The sequence below is a fragment of the Eucalyptus grandis genome, chromosome 8 (genome assembly GCF_016545825.1).
Source record: "Eucalyptus grandis isolate ANBG69807.140 chromosome 8, ASM1654582v1, whole genome shotgun sequence".
Classification (NCBI taxonomy): Eukaryota; Viridiplantae; Streptophyta; class Magnoliopsida; order Myrtales; family Myrtaceae; genus Eucalyptus; species Eucalyptus grandis.
Window position 1 is genome coordinate 67,906,548 of NC_052619.1, and position 19,119 is coordinate 67,925,666.

Here is a 19,119-nt window from a genome sequence, read left to right on the forward strand (position 1 = left end):
CTCAAACTTTTTTTTTGTATCACTAAAAATTAGAAACTTGCTCATTGTAAAACAAACATCTTAAACTTTTTTGTGTTATAAAAAATACTGAATTTATATTAGTGTGACAAATGTATCTCGGATGGATTTAAAATAGAGGATGTATATGTTATATATATATATACTATATACATATACATGGATGGTATATATATTTAAAATATGTATATGTATATATATATATATATATGGATGTATATGTATATATATATAAGTCTGGATTTTTCTATGACAAAAAAAAAGGGGAGGGTATCACACACCTTTTAACTTTTTATAATATTAAATGCTCAAAACCTTGAAAAAATTGCTTATACTGACTTTTGGATACATATATTTTTTTAAAATTCTTTTTTAAATCTGACTTGTTTATAAGTGAGGTAAACATAAGAGAGGAGAACGATTTAAGTGGGCTCATTGGTGGAAACCTAATCGAGCACCACATAACCAAGAACTTTTACAGCATCACACGTGAATTCCAAAAGAGCCACAATAAGAATTTCCCATTAATATCTGACACCCCATACTCTCATAACTAGACCATGCACACTAGCCACACAACATCAAAGGCAGTGCCGTCCGAGAATTCTTGTGTTGCGTGGCCATAATCGACCTAAAGAAGGCCATCGTGCTCTAGCCCCTCTTGTCCCATCCATTTCAGGTAGCGCTAACCGTACCAAATGTTGAACGCACTTGTGGCACGTATCACAAACCCTTGCACTGCATGTAACCAGTAAGGTTGCACTGGCGCTCACACCCGATCCACCGCACGCTCGCTCTGTTGAACGTCTCTGGAGACGGCACGAGCATCAGGCGCCTCCTCAACATGGTCATCTTTGTAGCTTTGAAAAGGGGGACCTTTATTTGGAGAATTCGAGAATATGTCAGTTTCAACTTCTTCTGTACCGTATACGGCTTGTACGTAAACTTAATTCAACGTGTAAAGTGATTCTTTTGACCGGTGCTTTATACATGTATTATCTAATGCGTAGCTTTAGCCCAGCATGGAGTAGCATTAATTTAACTTGCAAGCACAGTAGCTACACATGGCCTTGCCCTAGGAGACAAACATGGGGGTGTAATGGTGTTAATTTCCACGAAGTTTCATCGTTCAAATCGACGGTTGGGATAACACGGAGAAACCAGGGTTTTCATCCTTCAAACCGGGGAATCAACATGGGGCTCGAAGACGATGTTTGATGTGCGAAGAAAGACGAAGGTGATAACACCAGCACGGTAGCAGGTGCTACTGAACATGCTTACACGCATGTGAGAGAGAGAGAGAGAGAGAGAGAGAGAGAGAGAGGATGTAACATGGGAATGATGACGGTACGGAACTATCAGTTAAGTAGTAGATATTAATTAATTCATGAATTGCTCATACTAATTAATTATGTGTGAGAAATGATATCTGAACCGATGACACGAGGATTTTTTATTGTATGACCATTCTTTACACATTGCCCTCATTTTACTAGATAAGTTGGTCTTTCTTAATATATTAGAAATATTCAGAAAACATTGAATTCGTGGAACTATTTGGTGTGTGTTAGTTTAAGTGAAAGAATTTTTAGCGAATTAATTTCCTTAACTTTCACACTTTGGTTTGTTGAAAATGATCAGTCAACAAAAAATTATTTATGATCAAAGAAAATATATATGTTGGATGCAAATTGCGCAATCCCAAGATCTCAATAACTAGAACAAGAACATGCATAATTGAGTAGAAAGATTAACGCACATGTTTTGGGATCTATTGTTCTTGAAGCGGAAGCCAAAACACAATGTTCCACGCGCAAGTCATTCTTCTTTATTGCGCTCTGTATCACTGGCTCAATGAGGCGGCCTCATCACGTTTAGCGTTAGGTAAACGCTCATTAGGTGAGGATACATGTGAGAATTAGGGTTAGAGGAGAGATTTGAGCACTATTTATAGAGTTTCTAGTCAGGCCCCCCTCATTATGGGCTAGGCTCAACTCGGCCCACACTAGCCAATTCCATATTAGATTAATTAAGAATCCTTCTATCTTACCTTAGACCAACCATGTTTTACGTTAACCATAAAAATAGTAAATTACAATATCTATTAATGTGGTTCACATTAGGAAAACTCTACATTCTCCCACTTGGACTATATTAATTGAAATCGTATTGTATGTGCGGACATTTGGTCTTGAGATAATTTCTAATAGTCAATCACATCCCATAAAATCTTAAATACCGAATCATGGCGGTAACTACATGTATACACACAAAGCCTTCCATGGTCATGAGTGCTCTCAACTTTATTGATATGGATTTAATATGGTAGTGTGGCAAATGGATAACATCTCTCATAGAGAAATTCCATTTGTCAATCACCATTCTCTTATCTTAGGCGACACAAAAAAACTTGCACCACTAGAGAATGTCTTTATGGTTCCAATGAACCCCATATGCCTTGTCCTTACGATTAATCTTTCTTTATGTATAACAAGGCAAATGCACAATGCTAATAATCGGATGCCCCTAGCCTTCACTCAAGGTTTATATAATACATTGAGACTTTATCGATATGTATTCAATATAATAACAACACATTCAAAAATATTTTATTGAATGTAAAAGTTGATACATATCAAACCGTTACTAAATGTAATGAACACGGATGAAATCTTTATCAGAACAAAACCAAAATAGCTTCCACTAAACAACAATATCTCATGATACTCCTAGGCCCATGCTAATGACATGTCACTCAAATACACATGGGCGTAGACCTTTAATTAGTGGATCTGCAACCATATCATTCGTGGAAATATGTTATATTATAACGTCACATTTTTGTACCGGTTCTTTATGGTAAAAAATTTTGACCGCCATATATTTAGACCCATTGAGACCTTTGTAGTACATAAATAATACTACAAATTTATTGTTTCAATACAACCGTATGGGTTTATTGATAAAGTTAAAAAACAATCAATTTCTTCATGAGGTTTTGGAGCCTAATGACCCAAGTAACAACCTAAAAAAATGTTACAAACTTTGTTTACATAGTAGAAAATGATAAAAAACTTTATTTACTGCACTTTATGCTAACATAAATATGTATTATTTTATTGATCACATATCATCTTAACAGCCGGCAAAGTTTATATATAAATACCTTACTAGCTGCAAAATTGAATATGTTTGTAAAACATCATATAATCTCTTGTCTTATTTAAGTACCTTAAAACCTTATTGATAGCAACTTAGTGATCGCATCTTGAATTTGACTGATATTTGCCTATAAGTCTAGTCGTAAAGACGATATTTAGTCTAGTGCAAATTCAAGTATATATTATACTTTTAAATGCATTGGCACAAGGTACACCATTTAACTAGATTTTCTCAATATTTAAATAAATACAATGTGATAGATTAAGTCAATCACCCTTAACAACATGAGCAATTCCTAACTTGCAACGATGTATATTGTATATTTCCAAAATACAATTAGAAAATGTCCTCTGAGAAAATCTAATATAATATTGCGAAAACAATTTTTACGGACCTTAGTACAAATGATAAAAGATGCAATGTCTCAAGGTCACTATTAGTAAGCAAAATATTACGTATATAGAGTACAAGAAAAATAAATTTCCTCCCACTAACCTTACAGTATATATTAAATTACTTTGTTCTCAATTAAACAAAATAACAACACTATGAAACTTTAATAATATTGTCTGGAAATTTGCTTAAAATTATGAATAAGACTTTTCAGTCTACACACAAGTTTACTTGAATTTGCTACAAAATCCTCCAGTTGCACTATATAAATTTTGTATCTATTTATTTGGCGTAACTCCATATCAAAATAAATTATTAATGTCACGTTCACTCTGAAAGAATCTTTAAAAAATATTAGAAAAGAATAATTATTTCTTCATTATTAACTATCCACCCCTCTTTTAGAGTGAAAACATTAGTTACAAGTTTAGTTTTAAACTCCATAATCTTTCTTTGAAATCCTTTTAGTTTTGTACACCAATTTACAACTAATGAACTTGTGATCTTTAGGCAAGTCAGTAAATTTCCAAACATTATGATGTTTCATAGATTGCATATCGTTTTTTATGGCATCTAATCACATACTTGATTGAGGATAAAAAACAACATTTATTTATGTCGCTAAATCAACCATGTAGTGGATATTGCAGTCATGCTCTCATAAATAGACCATATAGTCTAATGGAATAACTTATCATCTTTTCCTAACAAATCTCCTAAGTAAAGCTATAACCACTTCATTTTATACTTGAGAGGTTTGAAAAAATTTCATCATAACTATATCAAGAATAGTATCTTGAATCTCAACAAGTTTAATCTATGGTATAGGAAATTCCACAATTGTCTGTACCACAATTATCTGTATAAGCAAATACAAAGACACAGTGATTTTCCATCATACTATTATCTTTAATAATCTAAGAGCAGCTATCATTTACAATTATGTCAAACTGTAGAAACTTTATAATATGTGATTTCATAATTCTTGTACCTTCTTTAGGGTCATAAAATTAATACCCATTGAATAATCTGAGTAAGATACAAAACAATTCCAAGTGGATCTAAATTCCAACCTATTTAATATTGAATTAGATAACCTCACTTCTTCATGACACCTCTAAATTTAATATGATTCAAGTAATTTATGTCCAGTCTATAACTCAAAAGAAGTTTATGAAACAACTTTTGTATGTGAAAATGTTGCTTTTAAAATATCAGCTCAAAGAAGACTGGATAAATTAGTCTTACTAATCATACTCATCACCATGTTCAATATGGTGCATTTATGCCTTTCGGTCAAATATTTTTTGTCAGGATTTTCAGGTATAATAATTAAGTTACCACCCCAGAATCTACAAAGTATTCGACAAATGACCATTTAAGCTATTTCGCATTGTCATACCTGCCAAAATACTCACGGCCACTTTTAAACCTAACAACCTTTTAAGACTAATTGTACACTGCTAAGGGCTGATTGTTTTTTTTTTTTTTTTATTTTTAATTTTAAAATATTTTATCTGGGTCATTTTCCTTAAATAGAAAATTTTTGGAAACAAGATTTTAACCATATACCAGATGTATATGCCATTAGGATTTAAACACAATCTTTGCAGATGTGTCCTAATTTCGATATTAGACAAAACATAATTACAAGCCACTAAGGCTTCCATCATCTTATAGTAGTGCAGTCCGTAGGTAAACCACTTTTTAAATGTTCCAGAATGGAACGCTTCATGGACAATAAACAAATTCTATTACTCTTTTCTCAAACAATAAATCATATGTTCACAACTTAAAATTTGAAGCAGTAAAACATCAATAATAGTTGAATTTTTAATTATAGAAAAATGTGACTAAAAAACAAGCAATATATATAATTAGTATCATGTGAGTACCGTGTAACTTGACGTATTAGTACACATCCAGAGAGTTACATGCATAATCATATAATTACTTTTGGGCAGAATACATGACATATAGTTGTACACTCATCACATGATAGCGGTTATGAGAATATATTCCAATGTTCGTGAATTCATCACCTTTGGGTATATGAATCACTAAGATTAGTTACTCATCCACCACACCATCATGTATCCCTCCATGAACTAATACACAATCACCTCATTGAGGAGTATAACCACGCATTAGACCAGGAAGACATCCAAATCAATATATGAGACCGAAATTTCTTAAACTCAATCAAGCGTGCCACTTTGGTAGTCACTACTCAATTGAATCCATGAAACTCTCTCATACTAGGGATATAATTTTACTTCTCACATCACCATATACATGTGATTTTAACTTTAGTAATATGGGCAGTAAATCACTAAAATCACATGTCATGTAATTACATTACTTTATTCATTAATAAAAATTAATCATACATATATTTATTCATTAATAAAAATTATATATATATATATAGCAAACCTGAAAGACAAATTCTAATGAGATCACCGATCACAGCAATAGAAGAAACTTCTCATAACAGAGAAGAAAGCATCTTTTATGCATCCCGATTACAGATTACCAGAACAATATAAAAGAATGCTGATCTAGAAGATCTCCCATAAATTAACATCAATAGTAATACAGGGTACGCCAAATTGACAAGCCTAACAACTGATCTATTATGACTCATGAGTTTCATAAGGCAAAAAATGACTTCAAGGCCAACAACCGATTTATTAGCTAATTTTTAAGTAATAAATTATCATTGTAATCAACCAATGACCTATTAATTGAATCAAACTAGAGAACCAAATATCTAAACTATAATAGTAGATACTATTGTTCTACGTAAATGTTGTCATATTTCTTAACAAAAAAATTCAAATTAATGGACATTAACTAGTGACCAAATGAGTTTAGGTACAATATGCAATAACTTAACTGACATGCATTACCCACATTCAGCAGATATGTTAATTAGTACAATCAGTTTGGTCACAGGTTCTTAAGATGTCAATCATTCAAAGGTTACCAGCATGTAAAAGAATATGCATAAGCAACAAAAGTTTCATAACATTTTACTATTTCTCATCACCTCAATACATAGTTCAATTACTATCTCATAGTGATTGTATCTCATTAAGCCGGCTTTAGTTCACAATAAAATTTAATTTATTAATGAATCACACCATTATAATGTTTATGTGATAACATACTTATAACCCAACACTTATATTTTCAAAATCACAGAAAATAAAAGAAAAATATGTAAAAATACACTAAAATACACATATTTACAGCTTTTTGTGAAAATGTATTTTCACATCTACAAAATCATCAAACATATAAAAAAAATACATCACAAGATAGAGCATGGAAATACGAATCCAACGCCACTAACCACGCCCCTGCAGGCACCGCCAGAGTGCGTGGCGCATGGAGCTCATGCGCTGGCGTCAAGAGACTAGTCAAAACCGATTCGACTGGTCGCGGTCCGATCGGTTCCCAGCTCGACCATCCGGTCCAGCCACCCGGTCCGACCGGTTGATCGGTTTGGTCAACGGTTGACCGGGTCGGGATCGGTCAATAGGTCGGGTCGGGTCGTTCGCGAATCGGGTCGGGTCCGGGTCATTGACGTCATCGTGACGTTAGCACCCGCGTGCTTCGCATGTGTGAGCCGCACGCCCGCGTGCCCACGCGTGAGGGTGAGTGCTTGACGCCCAGGCCACGCGTGGCTGCGCGTGGGGCCGCATGGGGCCTCCCCCGGTGATGTGCCGCCCACGGTTGTGCTCATCTCATCAAGCCCAGTCCGAATATGTGATTTAATTTTATTTTTATTGAACAAAAAATCATGAAAATCACAAATTAGGGCAAAATCTTATGCGTTCAAGTTCTAAGGTTATGGTTTCTCTGATACCACATGTTGGATGCAAATTGCACAATCTCAAGATCTTCATAACTAGAACAAGAACATGCATAATTTAGTAGAAAGATTAACGCACTTGTTTTGGGATCCATCGTTCTTGAAGTGGAAGCGGAAACACAATATTCCACGTGTAAGTCCTTCTCTTCTATTGCCCTCTGTATCACTGGCTCAATGAGGCAGCCCCCTCATGTTTAGCGTTAGTTAAACACTCCTTAGGTGAGGATATACGTGAGAATTATGGTTAGAGGAGATACTTGAGTACTATTTATAGAGTTTCCAGTCAGGCCCTCTTATTACGGCTAAGCTCAACTCGGCCCACACTTAGCCAGTCCCATATTAGACTAATTAAGAAACCTTCTATCTCATCTTAGACCAACCCTATTTTACAGTAACCATAAAAACAGTAAATTACAATATCAATTAATGTAGTTCACATTAGGAAAACTCTTACAATATATGCTAAAAGTTAGGAAAATGAATTTTTTAATCTGAAAATGAAAAATATTTTCCTGGGGTTTGATTTTCCGAAGATTATTTTCCTATATTATGAAATTTTCTTCGAAATAATGACACCCTCTATTGCGGTTGTCTATGAAAACCAGGGTGGTCCTTACTTGTCGTTATGGAAAATATAAGAAAGCTCGCTAGTTAGGTTGTTCATAAAATTTGAGCTAGGTTGATCGTTTTACTTACGTTCATGTATTGAAAATTTCGACATGATCTTTGTATATTATACATAAACAATTTATAGTAAATATTTACTTGACATTGAATATCAATCCCCGCCTCCTTGTACTCAAGGTCGATGCTCCTCGAGAACATTGCCATAAAACTGCGATTAACAAACAAATTACAATTCTTACTCAAGACCGATGCTCCTCGAGAACATTACCATAAAACTGCAATTAACAAACAAAAAAGAATTCTCATTTAGCATATGCAAAGTCCACGATGATACGGTCTGGTCTCCTCCATTGACGGAGGAGGTGAGGTGACGCCGGCTATTTGACAGAGAGAGCGAGGCGGCTTAGAAGTGGTGGATGGTGTCTATGGACGAGGAAATGTCGAGGCCGCATCTTTCTATTGGTTGGGACGGTGACCGGCGGTCGCGACTGTGGCGGCGGCAAGGTGGCCAGGTAGAGAGGATGAGCTGAAGCGGTCGTCCCAGTTGAAGACTAGCTTTCTTAGTTGCATAACTGTTAAGAAGTGATCGGTTTACTAGAGAAATCTAGGATAATTATACAAAAAAATCTGGTCATCAGGCGGTAATTGAAGTGCGTGGAGTTGTCTAGACCTTTTGTAGAAAAATTTTAGACAAGATATGAGTGAATGGGTTAAAAAGAAGACACGAAGCCTGTGTCTTTGCCTCTTGTAAATCTCCGTATAAATAGGCATGACGGGCATTGTAGAAGAAAAAAAAGAGATTAAAAAAAAAAAAAAACTATTCCTTCCCTTAACGTGGAATGCACACTACAATCCAATGAACTTTCCCTTCCTTTCTTGTGCTTCTAATCATCCCATGGCTAGTATTGTCCCTCGTACATAAACTCTTGGTTCATGCTTAAAAATTTTCGGCCACCGATGAAATGTCACACTCCCTCTAACATGGAACGCCACACTCCATCTAAATGGAAGCTGTAATTGGACAGTATTTGTGGAACCCGCACCATTTTTTGATTTTTATAATATTAACTACTAAAGACCTCAAAAACAATGCTTATACCAACTTTTAGATACATATTTATTTATTTATTTATTTATTATTTATTTTCGGAATCTGATTTCATTATAAGTGAAGTAAAGATAGGAGAGGACAACGATTTTAAGCGGGCCCAGTGGTGGAAACCTTATTAAGCACACAACCAAGAGCTTTTACAGCATAATATGACAATTCCAAAAGAGCCACGACAGGCTTTTTAAGACCATGCACCCTAGACACCCAACATCAAAGGCGGTGCCGTCCGAGAATTATTGTGGCGCATGGCCATGGATGGCCATCGTGCTCCAACCCCTCCTTTTCTCATCCATTTTACGTAGCGTTGACCATACCAAATGATGAATGCCTCTGTGGCACGCACCACGAACCCTTGCACCGCATGTAACCAGTAAGGGTTGCGCTGACGCTCGTACCCGATCCACCGCACACTTGCTCCGCTAAACATCTCGGGAGACGGCAAGAGCATCGAGCACCTCCTCGACATGGTCATCTTTGTAGCTATGAAAAGGGGGACCTATATCAGGAGAATTCGAGAATATGTCAATTTCCACTTTTTTGGACCGTATATGGCTGGTATTGGGGTACGGTTTTGGGGGTCAGCAGTAAGTGAGTGAGGCATGCAGGGTTAATAAATTTACCGACCCATTTCACTTATTACAAAAGTATACAATCAGTATTGCACGCTTCTTTCCATAGAATGTTTTTTTTTTTTTTTTTGTAGTTTTTATAGTATAATATCACTCCATGAGAATTGTCCAAAAAGTCATAAACCTATTATACAGTGAGCAATTTAGTTTTAAACCTTTTAAATATATCAATTTAATCATAAACCTTTGGACGATTTACTTAGTCCTAAACTTTTTAATTGTGCTAATTTTATTATAAACCTTTTGAAGATTTGTCGATTTAGTCTTAAACTTATTATTTGGATATTCAACCGAAAGGGCCACATTGCCAAATCATCAAAACGTTTAGGACTAATTGGATGAATGTTTATGACTAAATTGATACAATTGAAATGTATTGAATTGGGCTTCGTATAATAAATTTAATACTTTCAGGACAATATAGCATCTTTCGAGAACACCTACCTTTTAGGAGAACTCACAAGTGAAACGGCAAATAAGTGATTGCATAGTCTGGCTGGAATGAAACATGACAATATTTTCCCATGGACCACGAAATAGGCTGGATTATACGACCCCCAACATGCGTTACGGAATTGTTGCTAATCGCCAAGTACCTGGGCTTCTAATCATCTTTTATCTATTTGTGAAGTCATGGAGAATGAGAACTTGCCCCTAGTCTTTATTCTTTGGGCTAAATATCACTTATTGAACAAGATTAAATTGATCTATTGGAACATGAGTGGTTGTCACATTATTGGAAGAGAAAGTATATTATGCATCCATTTTACTACTAACGAGGAGAAATCAGTCAATCAGTTTCAATAAAGTGATTGAGAGTTATGAAGGAAAATTCATCAGTGTCTGATTTTCTTTTTTTTAAAAAGAAAAAAAAATGTAAACATTATAACAATGTTCTTCCGCGAATTTATGAGTGTTTAGTAAAGAGCAAAAGAAAGGACAAAAGAAAGGGGACACAAGAATTCTAACCATATCATCACAATATCTAAATGATATATGATTTTTCTCATATATTTACCTAAAGCTTAATATCAATCCCTTGTCTCTTGTACTTCAAACTGATGCTTTTGAGAACATTACCAAATAACTGCAACAAATCACATTGTTCTATCAAGTTCACATGATTGAACTATAATAATAAATATGATTTAGACTTTGACACTGTTGCAAGGTCCTTTTAGATCTAAATAATGTCAAACCTACTAAATAGCTGGAACGTTAAGCGATGCACAAACTTTTATCCGTCGTTGAATTTGATTAACTTCTTATTACTACTTATAGTCCATCACATTGTTTACCATGTCAAATTTGTATATAGCTACAATGCTGATATAGCTACAGTCCTAAAAGGAAATTAGTAAGAAAGTGAAGACTTTTGCGATATATATTAACAAATTACCGAAAAAGAAGGCACAAAACTGGAGGAAAATCGAAACGTACGCTTTGGTGGAGGCATACAAGGTCAGAAGAGGAAACGAAGGGATACACACGGAGGAACCAGAACCACTGTTCAAGATCGCTCCTCTCACTGACCAAAAAAAAAAGATCGCTCCTCTCTTCCTCTTCAACGTTCCATTGATCACTCCCTTCGTCGCCCACAACGCTGCGTTGACGTTCACTCTCAACATGCTCTCCATCAACTCTCGATCCACCTCGTGAAAGCACCTCGGGTACGGATAAGCCGACCCCGCGTTGTTGACGAGCAACCCGACGTCGATCCCTTCTGTGGCTCCCGCAATGGCTGCCTCTATCTCCTCTCCGCTCAGCTTCGTGAGGTCCGTGACCCCGGTCTTGACCTAGACAAACCATCTCATGCGTCGGATATACCATCACTCGGGAATTCAGGCGAATTTTTAACGTATGGCATATGAAGTGCTAACTATGTGATGGACCTCGGTCGTTGCTCTGAATCTATCCCTCAGCTCACTCGAGGTGGCTTCGAGTTTGCTGGGGTTCCAGCTAATGAGCCCAAGGTTGAGGCCCTTGGAGGCGAGCTCGAAGACCAGGGCTTTCCTGATGCCGTCGGTGGTGCTGGTGACAACGGCCCATGAGCCATAGTCCTACAAGTCCTTTGGGTTCCTTAGGAAGTGTTAAAATATGACTCGAGTTTAAATTTGGAAACCAAATTTGTCAATAAAGAAAATAGGAGGGGTTCTTCTGCTTACCTACGTGAGACGTCACCAAAGAGAGAATCTGGCTGTGGGCCCAAGTGGGCACACATATAAAACAGATATAATTTCCTTTCGAGAGAGTGTGTCGAGCGGCCGAAGACCTACGTAAAAGGAGAAGCTGCACGCCACTGAAGCATCGTTGTTGATCGAAGCGCCATTCTTATTTTGAGTGCCATGGTTTTCTTTGTTTGTGAGAGACATTCATAGGTGCTGGGTGCTTGGCTTTGGGTCTTCATGTTTTTCGTGCGACAAAGCTTATTCGTGATTTACATCCAAGAAAGATTGATGTATTGGGTGTAAATTGGGGCTTGGGAAACACCGAGAGAGTGTTTGAGTGACTTGAGTGTGTAATTTCTTTGTATCGCTTCATCTATAGTGAAATTCGTTGCTGCTCTCCCCGTGGATGTAGGTCTTTACGACTGAACCACGTAAATCTGGTGTTCGATTTATTTTCTTTTTCTATTTATATTTATTCGATCGCTCGCCCTATCGCAACAAGTGGTATCAGAGCCAGGCTTGGCTAAATTGAAGCGAATCGATGGCGACAGAAGAAGTAAAAGTGAGAATTGACAGATTTGATGGGAATGATTTTAGTTTCTAGAAGATGCAGATTGAAGATTATCTTTACCAGATGAAACTGCACTTGCCATTGTCTGAGGAGAAACCAGAGACGATGAAGCAAGCTGATTGGGATTTGCTTGATAGACGAGCTATGGGTGTTATTCAGCTGACGTTGGCTCGTAATGTCGCGTTTAACATCTTAAAGGAGAAGACCACTGCTGATTTGATGCAAGCCCTGTCAGATATGTACGAGAAGCCCTCTACGATCAATAAGGTCCATTTGATGCGATGTCTGTTTAATTTGAAGATAAGTGAAGGTGCGTCAGTTGCAGATCATATCAATGAATTCAATGTGATTGTTAGTCAATTGAGTTCAGTTGAGATTGACTTTGAAGATGAGGTACGTGCTTTGATTCTGTTATCCTCATTGCCTAATAGTTGGAATACTACTGTTACTACTGTTAGTAATTCCTCTAGGTCAACAAGTTTGATGTTTGATGGGGTTTGAGATTTGATTCTGAGTGAGGATATTCGTAGAAGAGAATTTGGCGAACCTGTATCTGTTGCTTTAGTAAGTGAAAATAGAGGAAGATCTAGAACACGTGTGGGTAAGAGTGGTACTAATATGAACATACGTAGTCAATCTAGGGTTGTTGATTATGTCTGTTGGAGTTATGGCAAGAGAGGGCATCTTAGAAGGGATTGCCTCAAGCTGAAAAATGAGAAGGGTAAGGAAATTATAGTTGATTCTACAGATAATGTTGCAGCTGTAGCAGAAAATACTGATTATGTCTTGTTTGTTACTAATGATTTATTGTTTGATGGATGGATTATGGATTATGGTTGTTCTTTTCATGTCACACCAAATAGAAACTGGTTTATCACTTATCAGTGCACGGGTAGTGGTAAAGTCCAGTTAGGGAATAACGTTGAGTGTGATGTTGTGGGTGTTGGTGATGTTAAAATCAGAATGCATGATGGTATCGTGAGGACATTGACTGGAGTGAGGCATGTTCCAGAATTGAAAAAGAACTTTAATTTCTTTGGGTGCCATAGATTTAGCTGGTTGCAGGTATTCTTCAAAAGGTGGAGTTCTGAAGGTTGTTCGAGGTGTCTTGGTGATAATGAAAGGAATCAAGCATGGAGGTCTATATAAACTTCAAAGTGAGACAGTGACAAATTTCACTATGGAGACGTTGGATGCATTTGTTCGAGAGTCTTTTGACTGCTCGAGGAAGACCTGGGTGTTTGTGCCAAGGCACAAGTTTGATGTTGGTGTTAGGATCTCGCAGTCAAGAGCTTTGATCGAGATGGAGACTAGTAAGTTGATCAAGCATGTGCGGACTGACAATAACATGTAGTTCTGCTCGGAGCTGACAAATAAATTCTTCATGAAAGAGAGCATAGTGAAACACCACACTAGTGCCAATAAATCACAACAATTTGCAGAATTGACGAGAAGAACATTACTAGAGACGGCCCACAAAATTATCTCTAGTGCTGGTATTGCTAGGAGAATCCTAGCTGATGTGCTTAGTACGATAAGCTGCTTGGTGAAAAGATCCCCATCAACTACTATTGAATGGCGGATTCCTGAAAAAGTGTGGTTAGGTAACGTTGCTGGTTATTCCATTATTAGAATGTTTAGTTGTCCATGTTATTTTCGAGTGAGTGATGGTAAGCTCGATTGGAGGGCAAGGTGCATATTCCATGGCTATGCACAATGTGAGCGGGGCGATCGGTTGTGGTGCCCAGATAAAAATTCACCTATTAACAGTAGAGAAATTACCCTTAATGAGTCTCCAGTACTTCTGGCTAAGAGTGTTTGTGGCAGTGTTAATACGGATCTGGATGGTGTTCAGCTTGAGGTGGAGTTGCGACCAGAAACTCTTGAGGTAGCGTATACAGGTACTAGCAAAGTAATCAACATAGATGGTGCTTGTAGCGAGGTGGAGCTTATAGAGCCAACGGTTGCTGTAACTGCTGAAATTAACAAGGTACGATTTGATCTCCTGACAGATATGGATACAACAATAGTTTTACTTTATCTGTGGTTGAGGAGGTTGCGTCGGAAAATCCTTGTGGAGTAGTTAAAGATGCATGTGGAGTTGGTATTCTGATGAGCTCCTTGGTTATGGTGAAGTTCAAGCGAGGCTTGGACTTGGATAATATTTGTGGCGGTTGAGCCCATTGGGGCTATGAGAAAATAGCGGCATAATTTGAATTTTTGCGAAGCGATTGCAATTTGGCTCAAACGTCGAGCCAATGTGGAGATTGTTAAAATATGACTCAAGTTTGAATTTGGAAACTGAATTTGTCAATAAAGAAAATAGGAGGGGTTCTTCAGCTTACTTGTGTGAGACGTCATCGAAGAGAGAATCAGGTCGTGGGCCCAACTGGGCACACATATAAAAAAAATATAATTTCCTTCCGAGAGAGTGTGTGTCGAGCGGCCGAAGACCTACGTAAAAGGAGAAGCCGCATGCCACCGAAGCATCGTTGTTGATCGAAGCGCCGTTCTTATTTTGAGTGCCATGGTTTTCTTTGTTTGTGAGAGACATTCATAGGTGCTGGGTGCTTGGCTTTGGGTCTTCATGTTTGTCGTGCAACAAAACTTATTCGTGATTTACATTCAAGAAAGATTGGTGTATTGGGTGTAATTGGGGCTTGGGAAACACTGAAAGAGTGTTTGAGTGACTTGAGTGTGTAATCCCATTGTATCATTTGATCTATAGAACACCGAGAAAGTGTTTGAGTGACTTGAGTGTGTAATCTCCTTGTATCGTTTGATCTATAGTGAAATTCATTGCTACTTTTCCCGTGGATGTAGGTCTTTACAACTGAACCACGTAAATCTGGTATCCGATTTATTTTCTTTTTTTGTTTATATTTGTTCGATCGCTCGCCCTATCACAACAGGAAGTGGCATGCAGCCATCGGGCGTAGGCGAGTAGGTTCTTGAAGAGCGAGATGAAGCATAGTACGGTGGCCGTGGCGATCAAGAAGTCCGCAAGTACCATTGCTTTGTGCGGAGTGTGGTTTCACCAGATAAAGTAGTGGTGGCAATCATTTATAGACGTCTCTCACCTCACTGCTCTGGACAACTCCGCGATGTACCATCTCTCCTCACCCGTCCGAAAGATAGTTTTGTACCCGGATATTCCTATTGTAAATTGTCAGAGTGTAAATTATTTTCTCGCAGTGATCTATATATATTATATTTCGTTGATATGTGCATGATGAGATGCAATAAAGATGCCGGTTTGTCTTAATGTGATGTGATGTGATGTCGTTAAGAGGAGTCTGAATAGTTATATTTTAAATGAAGTATAAATAGGATGATTTTAGAAGATAGTCAACTGCTAATAATAGAATGTTTCAAAAAAAAAATGATCTTCCTTTTTCTCTCACACTCCATAAAAAAGAACGAACAAAAGGCAATTTCATTTCTATTTTAAGAAAACAATTAACATTAATGCTGAAGAATGTGAATACTTTCTTCGTAATTGTACTTGGACCATTGTGAAATCGTATTGTCCATCGTTCACTTGTGATTCAACATATGTTCCTAGGTAATTCATTTATTACGCAATAAACATGTTAGTTGTTTCTTCCGCCATCTTTCATCCCTCATTGGTCTTAGAGCCTGTGTCATGATATTTATCTTGTTTTTTTGTTGAATTTTCTCGCAAACTACTTGATATGAGGATTAAGAGGATGAATTTCATATTGTTTGAATGTTCATAGATTAGAAATTGCAACATGAATCATCGAAAACAAACGAAAGCAATGAATGGCTTTGGAGGTCGTGGACGACCATCTTTGTTTTGGCCATCTTTCGGAATATTTTTCGGCCAAATTCAATTTTTGAATATATGAAATGAAAGTATTTGTCGAGATGATCATAACGGTGGGTGACATGCCACCGGACGACGCCAAACGCGCTTACACGTGCCAGAAGCCGCTGTGTGTAAGCCCCACCCACATGCCGAGAATGCCCAGCACATGACCGCCACGCATGCGTTGGCGAATCAATGTGGGCTGACGTCAACGATGACATTACCAACAGTCGGTAATTGACCTACCGACTGGTGACCCGACCAACTAGAGATCCAATCTGACCTGGATGAAGACATAACTATAAGACTCGACCATGTTGATTGGTTAGGTAATTAGATCGATTGGATAGGCCATAAGCCACATTGGCTTGCCGTCGCATGTGCCACATGCACTAACCACTCAAACAGCGCGTGTGGGAGTCCACTTGGCGCGTGGTTGGTGGTGTTTGGTTCGTATGAATATACTCTACCTTATGATGTATTTGTTTTACATGTTTGAATCTTTTAAAGGTGTAAAAATGCGTACAAAACCCTAAATACGCATAATTTTTAGGGTATAAGCGAATTGTTTATTCCTTCAAACTTGTATTTCTCTATGGTTTTGGAAATACATAAGTTAGTCTACATGTAAATGACCACATATATGTCATGTAGAGCTTGGCTTGATGATAGCATGTATATGCTTTGATATGCTTGCAATTTCCTAGTTTCGAATAAACTCGAATATGGTTGTAGATCCTTGATCTTTTCACTACATCATGAATTCCGCTTTCGATTATAGTTGTTGTATGAATGTCTGTACATTTATTCACATCATGCTATGATTTTTTATATTAATTGAAAATGTAGAAATTACATGAAGTCATATAATTATTTTTTTTAGTAAAAGTTGTAGGTTGGAAGTATTCAAAGGAGTCTTTACATAGAACTTGACATTTACACAAATTAAACTAATTAATGACAGTAAAATAATTGTACACAAAAGCTGATTGAGAATATAGTGAATTTTTGTTTCTGTACATTTTATTGAATTATCATTAACTTAGTTTGTCTTTTCTACAAATTAAATGTGTATTAATGTAGAAAATGTGCTACTATTGATTCTGCGTTTATTATGTCAATGTGGCTATAGAAATTGATTATGTTTTCGGCATCAAAGACCATTGTGGCCGACTTCAATAAGGGTGAAAAGATGAATGGTTATAATTATGATAGTTTGCATTAAAAGGTTCAGTACATCTTTAACGGGTAGGAGGTTTTGGAAACCCTCAACAACACCATGGATAAACTTGAGCATGGAACCTCATTTCAGCACAGAAGATATAAAAAAATTTATAAAGCTTGGAAAAAGAAAAATAGTATTACTTGCATCACGTTACTGAGTTGTATGTAGGTTGATATCATATATGAATTTGAAGGTTATGATAAAGCTCAAGTAATGTGGACTGCCTTGAAAGATAAGATTATGAATACATCCGCCATAAAGTTAAGGAGACTCATCATCAAATTTGACACATATTGAAACCACTCAAATCTAATGATGAGGCAGCATCTTCAAGTAATGTTAAACATGATATGTGAGATGAAGTTGATAGGTTACACTCCTTACTAATGAACAGCAAGTTCATGCTATTATAAGGATTCTTTTTGACAGTTTTGAGCATATAAAAATCAACATGACGCATAATGAGAATATTATCATTTTTTACGATAGAGCGCGTCATTTGAATTTGAGAATGAATGTCTAAAGGCTGCAAAATCCTCTGTCCATGCTTATGTTGCTAAATTGGGCTTCTACAAAGTTTCGAGCTTCAAGCGTATGGGGAACCATAAATTCAACAACAAATGGAAGGAGATTGATTAGGCACCCAATAGAGTTAAGACCTTCCCATGCAAAAAAACGTGGTGGAAAGAATGACAGGGCTAAGATGGTTGACGCTTTTAAGGCATCGATGGTGAAAGAATTTGAGATGACTAATAATGATCTCATGAATTATTTCCTTAGGATCGAAGTGAAGCAAAGTGCCAAGGGGATTTTTATTTTAAAAAAAGGATATGCAGAAAATATCATTGAAAAATTTAATATGAAGAATTGTATTCTAATCAATACACTAATAGAGTGCGGTACCAAACTTTCAAAGTTTGATGATGGTGTCGATGTTGATTTGATATATTATAGAAGCTTGATGGGGAGTTTGAGATACTTGACATGCACGGGACCGGATATTATGTATAGTGTTGGAATTATGAGTTGATATATGGAGAAGCTGAAGTCTTCTCATCTTAAAGATGTAAAAAAGATACTTCGGTGCATCAAAGGTACTACTTTTCATGGCCTACACTACTATCGTTCTGAATCCTTCCAACTTAGAGCTCATTTAGATAGTGATTATGTTGGAGATATCAATGATCGAAAGAGCATTACAGATTTTGTATTTTTCTTATGTGAAAATGCTTTCACATGGTTCTCAAAGAAACAACCCAGTGTCACTCTATCGACATGTAAACTCGATAATGGAAGGTACATATAGAATAGTGAACACTATCCTTTAATGTTCTTGTGGGCACCACCGCGTAAGCATTTGAATGTAAAAAGTGAATCGTGCTTAAGAGAGTCCAAAGTAGAAGCACGATCTTTGTCGAAAGACCCGAAAATACAGTGTTTAAACGAAAACTTATGCATACCGAAGTAGAAGCACGATCTTTGTCGAAAGACCTGAAAACATAG

The 19,119-nt window shown here is 36.8% G+C and overlaps 1 protein-coding gene across 1 annotated transcript; it reads right to left on the minus strand.

Moving 5' to 3' along the window:
• Nucleotides 1–741: 741 nt before the first annotated feature.
• On the minus strand, nt 742–11,876 carry LOC104417774 (very-long-chain 3-oxoacyl-CoA reductase 1-like). Its single transcript, XM_039300276.1, has 5 exons — nt 11,748–11,876; nt 11,440–11,616; nt 9,506–9,687; nt 8,219–8,288; nt 742–894 (listed from the first exon to the last, which is right to left on the minus strand). Exons 1-5 carry the CDS (start codon nt 11,874–11,876, stop codon nt 742–744), a joined length of 711 nt encoding a protein of 236 aa, XP_039156210.1.
• Nucleotides 11,877–19,119: the final 7,243 nt, after the last annotated feature.

Bases quoted from the DNA above. Each gene is read 5' to 3' on its own strand.
- LOC104417774 (XM_039300276.1), bottom strand. From the start codon at position 11,876: ATGGCTCATGGGCCGTTGTCACCAGCACCACCGACGGCATCAGGAAAG. The intron at 9,688-11,439 runs GTGAACGTCAAC...CTCCTGATATAG, and splicing joins TGATGGAGAGCATGTTGAGA to GTCCCCCTTTTCATAGCTAC. The intron at 895-8,218 runs GTAAATATTTAC...CTCCAAATAAAG, and splicing joins GGATTGATATTCAATGTCAA to GTCCCCCTTTTCAAAGCTAC.